At 35.2% G+C, this 10688-nt stretch overlaps 3 protein-coding genes across 9 annotated transcripts in view; 2 read left to right on the top strand and 1 right to left on the bottom strand.

Annotated features, from left to right (window-relative positions):
• Positions 1-2672, bottom strand: part of LOC111490995 (protein SPA1-RELATED 2-like) — a 7516-nt gene extending 4844 nt beyond the window's left edge. For 2 of the 4 annotated variants that reach the window (XR_002719656.1, XM_023139698.1), the window contains exons 1-2: positions 2337-2672; positions 197-1716 (exon numbers count right to left, since the gene is read on the bottom strand). Coding sequence is in view for 3 of the 4 variants with exons in the window: in XM_023139698.1 (XP_022995466.1) it covers positions 197-1675 (1479 nt within the window). In the remaining variant the exon portion in view is untranslated. Of the gene's footprint in view, positions 1-196; positions 1717-2318 lie in introns of all 4 variants that reach the window. The other 2 variants (XM_023139700.1, XM_023139699.1) reach the window with 2 other exon arrangements.
• Positions 2673-4223: 1551 nt separating this feature from the next.
• On the top strand, positions 4224-7527 carry LOC111491246 (protein trichome birefringence-like 24). 3 transcript variants are annotated; one of them, XM_023140063.1, is made up of 4 exons: positions 4224-4366; positions 4838-5169; positions 5501-5778; positions 6200-7194. In XM_023140063.1, exons 2-4 carry the CDS (start codon positions 4860-4862, stop codon positions 6971-6973), a joined length of 1362 nt encoding a protein of 453 aa, XP_022995831.1. In that variant the 5' UTR covers positions 4224-4366; positions 4838-4859; the 3' UTR covers positions 6974-7194. The 3 variants fall into 3 exon arrangements, with proteins under 3 accessions (XP_022995831.1, XP_022995830.1, XP_022995832.1); XM_023140062.1 differs by having other exon boundaries at positions 4540-5169; XM_023140064.1 differs by lacking the exon at positions 4224-4366 and adding an exon at positions 7214-7527 and having other exon boundaries at positions 4434-5169; positions 6200-7014.
• Positions 7528-9737: 2210 nt separating this feature from the next.
• Positions 9738-10688, top strand: part of LOC111491469 (P-loop NTPase domain-containing protein LPA1 homolog 2-like) — a 5976-nt gene continuing 5025 nt past the window's right edge. For both annotated transcript variants that reach the window (XM_023140393.1, XM_023140392.1), the window contains exons 1-2: positions 9738-10025; positions 10262-10432. In XM_023140393.1, coding sequence (XP_022996161.1) covers positions 10329-10432 — 104 coding nt within the window. In that variant the 5' untranslated portion in view covers positions 9738-10025; positions 10262-10328. The remainder of the gene's footprint in view (positions 10026-10261; positions 10433-10688) is intronic.

Here is a 10688-nt window from a genome sequence, read left to right as displayed (position 1 = left end):
CCCCCCCCCCCCCCCCCTCAAATTTTTGCTTTAAAAAAAAAGAGAGAAAGATGGGTGGAGCATAATTGGCTAAACTTGACAGAAGAGCATTGATCAAATAGCGTATACAAAAATTAGAAGCATATTCAACATTTTATGAATGGATGAAAAGTGTCTCAACTTCTTCCTATCAATTAAACAAAAAATATCTTCTCACCTCAAAAAGAAGAACACCAAGTGAGAATATATTTGATTTAGCTGAGAAGCATCCTGCATTTAGTTCCTCTGGACTTGCATACCAATTCTCTTCCAATTGGTCACTTATTGGAGTCTGGGCTGAATCATATGCACAATGGCCAGCAGGCATGCTCCAAACCCCCCGTTCCGCAAAATGTTCATCATAATTTTCCAAATCATTCATATTGCAGTCCCTTGTATTTGCAGTTTCAAGATTGACACAAGATTTTAAAGGAAAATGAGAGTGCCGGGCCATAAGACTTGTATTTTGGATATCTTTTTGCTTTTTTGGAGATACACCAAATGACAGAAAGTTCCCTTGTTCTAATGGCCTTTTCCGAGTCGGACGGCTATCTGAACATTGACTATCTATAACCATTAGACTTTCAGGCATTTTCCCTTGAATAAAAGATCCAAAGTACCTCACCTGATTTGTTGTCAATATCCTGAAAGTAGATGGTCGTAAGTCATGCAAGAAAACCCCCCGAGCATGAGCACGATCCACCAGTTCAACTATGCGCCTAAATATATACAAGCATTTAGTTTTATTTACTTTTTCGTGGGGAACTTTAAGCCATTCTCTTAGATTAATACCATCTAAAGCAGAACTCTGACGTTTACGCTCAGATTTCTTATACGTAGAGGGCATGACTGCTTTAGCATCATGCCGTAATGATGAGTCAGATGCCAATGTAATGCCCCCAGCATTCCTTGCATTCTTAAGGTTTCTATGTTCAACACTAAAGCCCTCCAGAGGAACACCTCTTCGAATGATCCCCTTGCCTTTCAAGGTATTTTTAACAAAATATTCAGGAAACCCCGATTTTGATAGAATCTTGGTCCGAATGCTGCCAAGAGCATCAACACCCTTATTGTCAATAGCCTTCAATTCTTCCAATTCCTCTCCACAATCATTACGATTGGCTCCTCCAACAAAAGACTCCGGAAAAGATGAGTACCCACCATTCTCCAAGCCAGTGATTACTGCCTGACCAATATTCTTGTAAGAAGTATCGACAAGTGAACTCCCACTTCCTGAACCACTTGCCAGCTGGTAAAGATGCTGCCACGGACTATGCCCAGAAAGCAGTCGTGCTCTATTGTTTGATGGACCAATAATTGCTAAATTGGAACTACTTTGATTTTTCACAGTTAGTTCTTCAACCATTACGCCAGCATCATCCATACAGTGAGGACTGCACTCTGGTTGATCAGATAATTTCACATTGTTCTTACACCTATTCAGATTCTTACCCTCTAAAATGTCAGTAAATTCATGAGGATAATCCTGTGAATAGCCACCGTCAATGGGCATAAGCATTTCTTGTGATACAACCATGTTGATATTTTCAGGTTTCAGTAAATACTCATTCTCTTGAGCATCTTGCCTAACCTTATTTTGGACATGCGCATCCTCTGTCACATCCAATAGCGTCATTTCCTCACTCATTTCTTCCATTCTCTCCAGACTAACCTCATTCTTTCACGTACTTGATTTCCCTGCTAGCACGACACAACTCTCTAAGTCAAATATCACAAATAGAATACCAAAACCTGAGAACCAATTTTTTTCAGTTCTTGAAAACTTCAGAACAGCAATAATCCTCTTTAAGAAAAGAACGGTAGTTGGAAACTACAAACGCAACTAACAGATTCAAAGATACGGAAAATTTCTGAAACATAGGCCATTCAAAATCGTTAAGCAGCAGAAGCAGGAAACTCAAGGTTAAAGGTGCAGATGTCAAAGAAATGCAATTGATTCATTTATAAAATAGAACTAAAACGACTCCCCATTAACACTCAAAACAGAGAACAGAGAACACAAAGCATCAGTTAAGAATGGGAATTAAACTATCCACTCCCAAGCTTAATCATTACGAACAGGAACTTCAAAATAAAAATGATCAATAAACAACCCAATTCAGTATATGTAAAATCAAGTCCCCCCAGAAAAACTGATTCAATAAAAGAGTGTAGAACAAGGATTGGAAATATATATTAAAAAAAATTCCATTAGCGATCCATCTGGAGGATAAGAATAAAATTCAATTCAAATAAAGAAAATTAACAATCCGAAACTCGGATATAGCCTCAGTAATTACCTACCGATAAGAACTCACCTCCAACCTGCTCCCGAGCACGAATACTCTGCATCTGTTAAAACGAAAACAGAAAATCCGCAATATAAAAACTGCCATCTCCATCCACAAATCATTCTTCACTTTCCCAGCAGGGAAACAATATGAATTCCCCACCAGAAAGTTGAATTAACAAGCTACTTCAACAATTATCCGACGGAGCTGAGAACCAGACCAAAATAACAAAAATCCAGAGCATAAACAAGTAATTGAGCAGAGCAAAAACCCTAGAAAGCACAGAGGAGTGAAAAAAAAAACCCCGGCAGAAATAGAAATAGAAATAGAGAGATATTCGTGTGACACAACAGCTGATACAAAGCCTAGAAAACAAAATATCTTTTTGCCTCGCTTTCTCATCCTCAACAAAATATAAATAAATAAATTCTTGTATTTTTGTTTTTTCATTTTCTTCCTTATAAATTTGTAATTAAATTTCCTCTCCTCTAAAAATATATATATATAAACTATATGATATAATTTATTTCTTATGATACTCTTTTGTTGTCGTAAACTATAATGAAATCAATTTTCATTGTTACACTTCCCGAAGTATACTGAAAACTATAGGATAAGAAATAGTATTAATATATGTAATATGAATAAATAAATAATCCAGCTTTCAGGTTTAAGAGATTTAAACGATAGGTGGTGGTGATGCCACGTCGATTAGACAGGGTAGGGCCCCTGGAGACGTGGCCAACTCATCGAAGCGACGTAGATTTGAGAGGGGAAGTGAAGGGACACGTGCTAGTCATCGAATGGTTGGATCTCTGACTATACTTTTCTCTTTCTTTTCTCTCTTTTTTTTTTTTTATAAAATATAACAATATATGATATTAATTGTTATTATATTAATATGGTTCTTTCCTCCTTAGCTTTGTCTTTGTAAACCGAAGAGCCCTTTCTTTTCTAATTTTAAAATTTTGAGAAAGTAAAAAATTATTTAATTATTGGGTCATAATTGATAAGTTTGTAAATTAATATTTAGGTTTTTTTTTTAATGTTTGATTAAATAATATTTACTTTTTTTTTCTTTAAATGGTCTTCTATAACTAGCTAATCAACCGTGATGAATTAACATTTTTCACATTATTTATGGAAAATTGCAATAATAATACCCAACTTTCATTTTAATCCATAAAAAAAATAATATTCGTATTTTTCCACTCAGGATAGCGGCACCAAACATGACTAAACCTTGAAATACCATCCAATTTGACCAATCTAGGTCAAGCTCGATAGTACTCAAGCCTATTGATTGAAGCGATGACACTATTAGGTCCAAATCTATGTTTTTTAATACCACTAATAACATACCCTATGAGATATAAAATGATCTTAATTCTGGTGATATCGTTATCAATTGCTACTAGGTACTTAGGGACATCTAGGGGCATCTTGACGATTTATAATGTGAGTTATTGTTTCCAAAACTTTCTTGGACCAGCACCCGAGACCAATCATAATATGGGAACAGTAAAGCTCAAGTTAGTGATCATATTTCATGATCTATGAACTTTCAATTCACTAGAAACATTTTACTTTGTAATCATAAAACCATTCATACTTGAGTACTTTAATCTTATCGTAGAAATATTGGCAGAAGAATATAAGCGAAACAAAAATACTGTAATGAAATGTAAGATACCCTCGTGGGACAAAGGAAATTACCTTATTTTTAATTAAAAATTGTATACAAAGTTTTCATCTTTAATGTTCGTCTTCATGGTCGAAATATTTAATCTAAAGATTTCTCCCTCTAACTCCATTGATTCAGAGAATTTAGATCTTGTTTACCATGTATTTGTAAGATAAGAAACAAAAAAAGGGGAAAAAAAAGTCAATTATTTAGAGGAAGAAAAAGAAACAAAATAATTTTCACGAATTTTCGTGATGAAGCGAAGGCACCGACTCCCAGAAAAAGTCCTCACCATTCCCCGCAGAGATTTGTACCTTTTCGCCATATCAAAATAGGGCCAATTTGGAAGATAAGACGTCTGAAACTGGCGGAGGTATTTATTTCAAGTGGGTCGGAATCATAATTTTCATTGGCTGTAATTTGTAGCTTTACCTCCAACCTCCATATTTTAATCGTGTTAATGTGCCATTTTGATGATCTTATGATTTGATTACTCCAACCCAAAATTATTAGCGAATTAATATATTGATTTCTTTTTCCTTTCAGCTTGTTTGTGCAACTGGGTAGCTCCTCTTTTATTCGTATCATCTCTCTCAATCATCAATGGCTCAATTAGTTTCTGTTTCGCCTTCACTTTCTTCTGCACTAGGTTGAATTAGAACGACCTAAGTTTCTCTTTCTTGGTTTTTTTGGCTTTTTCCTTTTGTTACAACGACAAAATTTGGAGCGGGGAGCTTGGATCTAGATGCGTTTTAATGGAATCGCCCTGATTTGGAGTATTGGGTTTTGGAATTTAGCTTCGGCTTGATACGGTTTTGAACTGGGCATTGCGATTTTGTTACAGGGACAAAGTGGGGAAGAGGAAGATGAAGTTCAATTGGAAGCTGCCGTTTCCTTTTAAACGCAATCATGTATTGATTTTGAAGCTCGTTCTTCCTATTCTCTTACTGGGTATTGCTTTTCGATTCTTCTTTGCTAGTTCCGGTGACATTCCGGCGGTTTTAGAAACCCCTTTAACAGAGAGAACGGCGCCGCCGACGATTTTGGAAAGCCCTTTAACTGAGCAGAATGACGTTCCTGAGATTTTGGAAACGCCTTTGTCTAACAAGACTGAGGATTTGCAGGCGACGATACCACTGGAATCTCCGGAGGTTGAAGATCAGATACCACGTGATGGTAATGAACTGATTCTCTCTTTTGTGCTATTGTTCTTACTTCTTTGCTAATCACCCTCTCAAAATGCTTGGATTAGGATCGAAAATTCATAACTATTTGCTCTTCTTGAATTATAGTGTTAATCAAAATATGGGGTTTCTCTTTTTCTGTGTGGTGCTGAAATTTTACTACCGTAGTGTTCTTTAAATTTGATACTCAATGTGGGATTACTCTGTTGTTAAGCAATGAGTTGCTTCTCTACTTATTTCTTGTTCATAATCTGTAAAGAACTGTACTGTGCATTCTTAGATAACGAAGTGTTAAACGCTTGGTTGAATTGAACTTGGAGCAGGGAAGTGTAATCTTTTTGTTGGGGAGTGGATCCCAAATCCATCAGGTCCTGTGTACAATAACGAGAGCTGCCCCCATATTGAAGCTCATCAAAATTGTATGAAGAATGGGCGGCCAGATACAGAATACCTATACTGGAGATGGAAGCCACGGGATTGCGAACTATCGAAGTTCGATCCACAACGATTTCTTGAGGCGATGAGGGATAAAAAATGGGCATTGATCGGAGATTCTATATCTCGGAACCATGTTCAATCATTGCTGTGCATGCTTTCAACGGTATGTAATCATATGCCAATACTAAATTGAAAGTAGGGAGGGTTATGTTGATTGGACTTGACTGTCGACTTTATGCTACCTTGTATTCCATAGATACGTTCTTGTTATGCCATCCCTTCATATAACAAAGCCAATCTGAGAAAATCATTCAAGCCTTTTCAATGTATAGCTCCATGACTTGATATCATATTTTGGTGAGTTCTTTAAGGATCTTGTGTGGGCGTTCTTGTGACTGGACAAACTATACTTTTGTGGGTGTTGGGTTCTTGTAGCTGTGTTGAGTCTTTTAGTGCTGGTAGCTCCTTTTCTTTTGGGCTTGTTGGTCTAGACATCCTTGTGTTGAATTTTAGTCGTTTCTTGTAGCTGTTTGATAAAGAATGGATTCTGCATCTTAATCAGCTGACTGTCTACTCATTCTCAGGTGGAAGTAGCAGTTCATATCTACCATGATGAAGGATACAAGTCTAGAAAATGGAGGTTTCCATCATACAACTTCACTGTTTCAGTTATTTGGTCACCTTTTCTTGCAGAAGCTGCTATATTTGAAGATTATAATGGTGTATCAACATCTGAAGTTGAGTTGCATCTCGACAAACTCGATAAGAAATGGATCGACGAGTTCCACCAACAAGACTACATGATAATTTCTAGTGGGAAATGGTTTGTGAAATCTGCACTATACTATGAGAATAACAAAGTGCTGGGCTGCCATTCTTGCCCAAAAAGGAACTGTACAGAGTTAGGTATTGATTTTGCCTATCGTAGATCACTCCGGTCTGCATTAAACTTTATTGTAGCATCCAAGCATAAAGGTATGATATTTATGAGAACATCAACCCCTGATCACTTCGAAAACGGGGAGTGGTCTAGCGGAGGAACGTGTGATCAAAGGGCACCTATAAAAGAAGGTGAGATTGGATTGAAAGAACTGACCAAGATTCTGCGACATGTCGAGTTGGAAGAGTTCAAGAAAGCCGAAGTAAAAGCGTCTCGAAATGGGATGAATCTTAAGCTTCTTGACCTCACCCAGCTTTCATTGTTGAGGCCTGATGGGCATCCAGGCTCATACAGAGAGTTCCAACCATTTGCACATGACAAAAATGCAAAGGTGCAGAAAGATTGCTTGCATTGGTGCCTACCCGGACCGATTGATTCTTGGAACGACGTGATCATGGAGATGATGTTTAACGAATAATAAACTTCACCGCGTCGAGCATGAGATTTTGCTACAAAAAGGTACGCTCTTGAATTTCTCTTATTGTAGGTAATGCCATCGAGTGCATCTTCTGCAGATTGTTGGTTGTTGATCTCTATCTGTATTAAAACACAGCCATTTGGATGAGTTTGATTGATTAGTTACACATTTCTTGTCCTAGCTTGAGAATTAAAATGGACCGAGATTCATTGTTGCTTCTACTTCTTACGATTGAATCAGGCAAGCAGATCTTTGTAACTATAGTTCGAATGTTCCATTCGAGTTCATCGGTCGAAGGATCGATTTTGTTCTGTGGTCCTATCATAGAACATTGGGAATCTTTTTGCAGAATTTAGCAGTCTTCCATTTAGTATGATAAAGAATGCTTGAAACTCCAGTCAACAAACACATAAGAACCTTGAATGTGACAACTTTGTTCTTTGCAAATCAAAAAAGTCTTCCATTCTTGATTGGAGCTTCTTTGCTTTTGTGGAGGGAGAGAATGGAAATTGTGAAGTGGGTTCCTTTTCTTTAATTGAACCACAGATTATTCAGCTTTTTTGATCGTTTGTGGAGACAAGAAGTCTAATTAAATTTTGAATAAGGTCTTTATGTGTTCCTCTCTTTGAATGTGTTACAATACGATCTTTATACCAATGTTTTGTTGTGGGTATATATGGTAGAGATCCATTATGCCTATTAGAAAGAAAATTTACTTGCTTTCTTCATCACAATCATGAACTGCTATTTGTTCCTGAGCCTTTTTCTCCCTTCAAAAAGAGCCCTATTTTCTCTCTTCCGATTTACGTAATACGGTAGAACCTCGCTCGGGCGGCCTCCTTTTCGACCTTTGGATGAAGGCTGCCATCCTCACGCTCGTGGCTCGAAGAGAGTCTAGAGTCGGGCATAAGTTGGTTTGATAAGCTAAGAAAAATAACTCAATCAGGCAAAGGAGGAGTCAAACTAGCACACCAAGGAGGAATTCCTTAGATGAATTTTGTTGTGGCATGCCGGATTCCACTTGAGAAAATTGGGTTGGAGAGGGGATTTGTGTGCTTGACGGTCATGGAGACGGTGAAATTGGAGTGTTTATCAACTCCTAAAAGGTGGGATGCCTAAAAATGTATAAATAAAGGGCCCAATTTGAAATTATGCCAAAAGACCGGTTCATTCGAGCTTTCGGAGCTTATGTTCAAAGTGAATAATATCACTTATCACGATAATTCCTAATAAAAATTCTTAATAAAAAATATTTTTCAAAAATTTGTTTTTGTTTTTAGAATATAGCTTAATGAAATATTCAAAAAGTTTAGGGCTTTAATATATATAAAATAAAATTTTTAAATTTGATTCATCAATTAATTTTTTTTTATATATATCATAAGACATAAAATTAAAAATTTTAGTATCTTTTAAAATAATTTTTTAAATTTAAAGTGAATTTATCTATAATGTTATATCTAGCCGATAAAATTTCGGAGAGTTTTGTATCGTTTATAAACGTTTAGTTTAAGGTTTTATTTATAAATTTTTCATAAAATAACTGTCTTTCGTATTTCCTATATGTTATCAAAATTTCATATAAACGAAGCAATTTAACAATTTTATTCCATTATTTATTTTTAATTCAATTTTTATTGATATACTCTAAATTTTAATTTTTTTAGTTTATTTGGTAATAAATCTTAATAATTATTCTGAAGTGAATGATTTTAATAAAAGTAATAAACTCTCAATTATAAATATTTAGCCCAACTTATATTTTAGCCATTAATTAATGTTAATAACAATTCTCAAATAAATGATTTTGATAAAATTATACAACTCATCAAATTGAAGAATTAATTATATACGTTGTAACTAAAAAAATCAATGGAAATATTATTACAATAAACTGTAAAATAGTAAAAAAGAGAAATAATTTTTTCTTAATTTGGAGTAAAAATTATTTTCTTTTAATTCATAAAGTTTTAAAAAAAGCATTATCTTTTTTTAAGGATTATATTAAAGTCTATATCAAAACACACGTGGCAATTATTGTCAAAGTACAGAATATATAATTGTAATATCGTTATTAATGATGTGTTAGATGTGAATCAACAATACGCCAAATCGCATAATAATATCTAATCAATGAATAATGATTTTTCTTTACAAAATTTAAACGTTTTAATTTTTTTTTTTTTTTTTTTTTTGGGTTGGGAGTAAACAATTTGGATTTTTTAAAAATTATTTTATATAGGATTGGAAGATTATATATATCATACCAAAAATAGAATAGAAGGTTGAATTTGTAATAGGGAAGAGAGTAGGCTTATTTTGACTGTGTTAGGTTTAATTTATTTATATTCCCAGATCAATGAAAATAAATAACGATAAAAAGGAATAAAAACTGGAGAATCTTATTCTTTTACATTAAAAAAATTACAATTTTGTTTCAATTTTTTAATTAAAAAAATCTATTTATTTTAGGTTACTCAAATAAGAAATAAGAACGTTACTACAATAAAAAGAAATAAAAAAAAATTAATTTCTTTGTTTTTTTTTTAAAGCGAATTTTCATCAGGTTTAAATTAAATGTTTTGGCGTTATGTACAGAAGGAAGAGTCGAGGACGACGTTATCGTTGAAGCGAAGTTGTTGGATTTTCTATATTCCAATATTACCCCGAGTTTTGGTTCGAAATTACGTGTATACCGGACCCTTTGATTTTCCTTTTATAATCTCCGGTTGTTTTGTTTGTAAGTATCTGGGAGTGAGGGGAATGGGAATAGGGTTGCAAAACCAAAGAAAATGGGGTATTAAATGGGAATTAGAATTAGGAGGCGAATTGGGTAATTTCAGTTGGGAGTCGCCCTCCAAAAAGGACTCGTGGAGGCTGGGTCTGTGCGCTGCGTGGAAGACAGGTGACACGGCAATGACCGCAACAATGAATAGAGCTTCTCCCTTCTTGTTTATGGAGGATCTTCAACTTCAACCCTCGCCTCAATCCTACTTCTTCTACCTTTTGATTTCCAACACACTTCTGAGATCTGTCTGATTATCGATTTCAGGTTCACGATCCACATTGCATCTGTTCTTCATTCTCTATCGTTCTTGTTCGTGTTTTGATTTGAATTGTGTTTTTCGTGGTGTATTCCGCCCGTTGTAGGACAATGCTCAATGTCGTGGTTGTCTGTTCATCTTTTGAATTATTAGGTTCAGTCAGTCGCTTCGCTTAATAATCTCATTTGACTCTCCTCTCCCTTCTAGTATGGTTTTTTGTTTTGAGTTTTTGGTTGATGTGTAGATAATTGGCTTGGCTTCTACGTACATGGCGGACGTCGCTAAGGTGTTGTATGTTGTGATTTTGGATCATGAAGAACAAGAAAAGGAGGAGAAGGAGTCGTTCCGGTATACTCGCCCCGTTTTGCAAAGCACTCTGCAGCTTATGGGTTGCAAAGCACGACATGCTTTCAAGGTGCTTCATCTTTAATGCCTTTTTTTCTCTACATCTTCTCAATTTAAGATTTTTTGCGTTATATTGCCGACTGGTTTTCGTTTTCCTTCGCCATTGCGTTCTTTCTTGGTAGAGCGGAGGCGTATGGTCAAATATTTCCGTATCTGAATTCTAGTTGTGGATGTTGGATCTGCATCTCCCTTGAGTTCTTTTCTTTTCTTTTCTTTTCTTCTTCTTCTTCTTTTTTTTTTTTTTTTTTTTTTTTTTTTTTTTTTTT

This window comes from Cucurbita maxima, unplaced genomic scaffold (genome assembly GCF_002738345.1).
Source record: "Cucurbita maxima cultivar Rimu unplaced genomic scaffold, Cmax_1.0 Cma_Scf00016, whole genome shotgun sequence".
Classification (NCBI taxonomy): Eukaryota; Viridiplantae; Streptophyta; class Magnoliopsida; order Cucurbitales; family Cucurbitaceae; genus Cucurbita; species Cucurbita maxima.
Note: the sequence above shows the minus strand (reverse complement) of the source record. Positions and strands in the feature narration are given on the sequence as shown.

What these genes read in the sequence shown, in the direction of transcription:
- LOC111491246 (XM_023140064.1), top strand. Translation starts at nt 4,860, where the DNA reads ATGAAGTTCAATTGGAAGCTGCCGTTTCCTTTTAAACGCAATCATGTA. An exon ending in AGATCAGATACCACGTGATG is followed by an intron (nt 5,170 to 5,500) that starts GTAATGAACTGA and finishes AACTTGGAGCAG; the next exon opens with GGAAGTGTAATCTTTTTGTT. An exon ending in TGCTGTGCATGCTTTCAACG is followed by an intron (nt 5,779 to 6,199) that starts GTATGTAATCAT and finishes ACTCATTCTCAG; the next exon opens with GTGGAAGTAGCAGTTCATAT.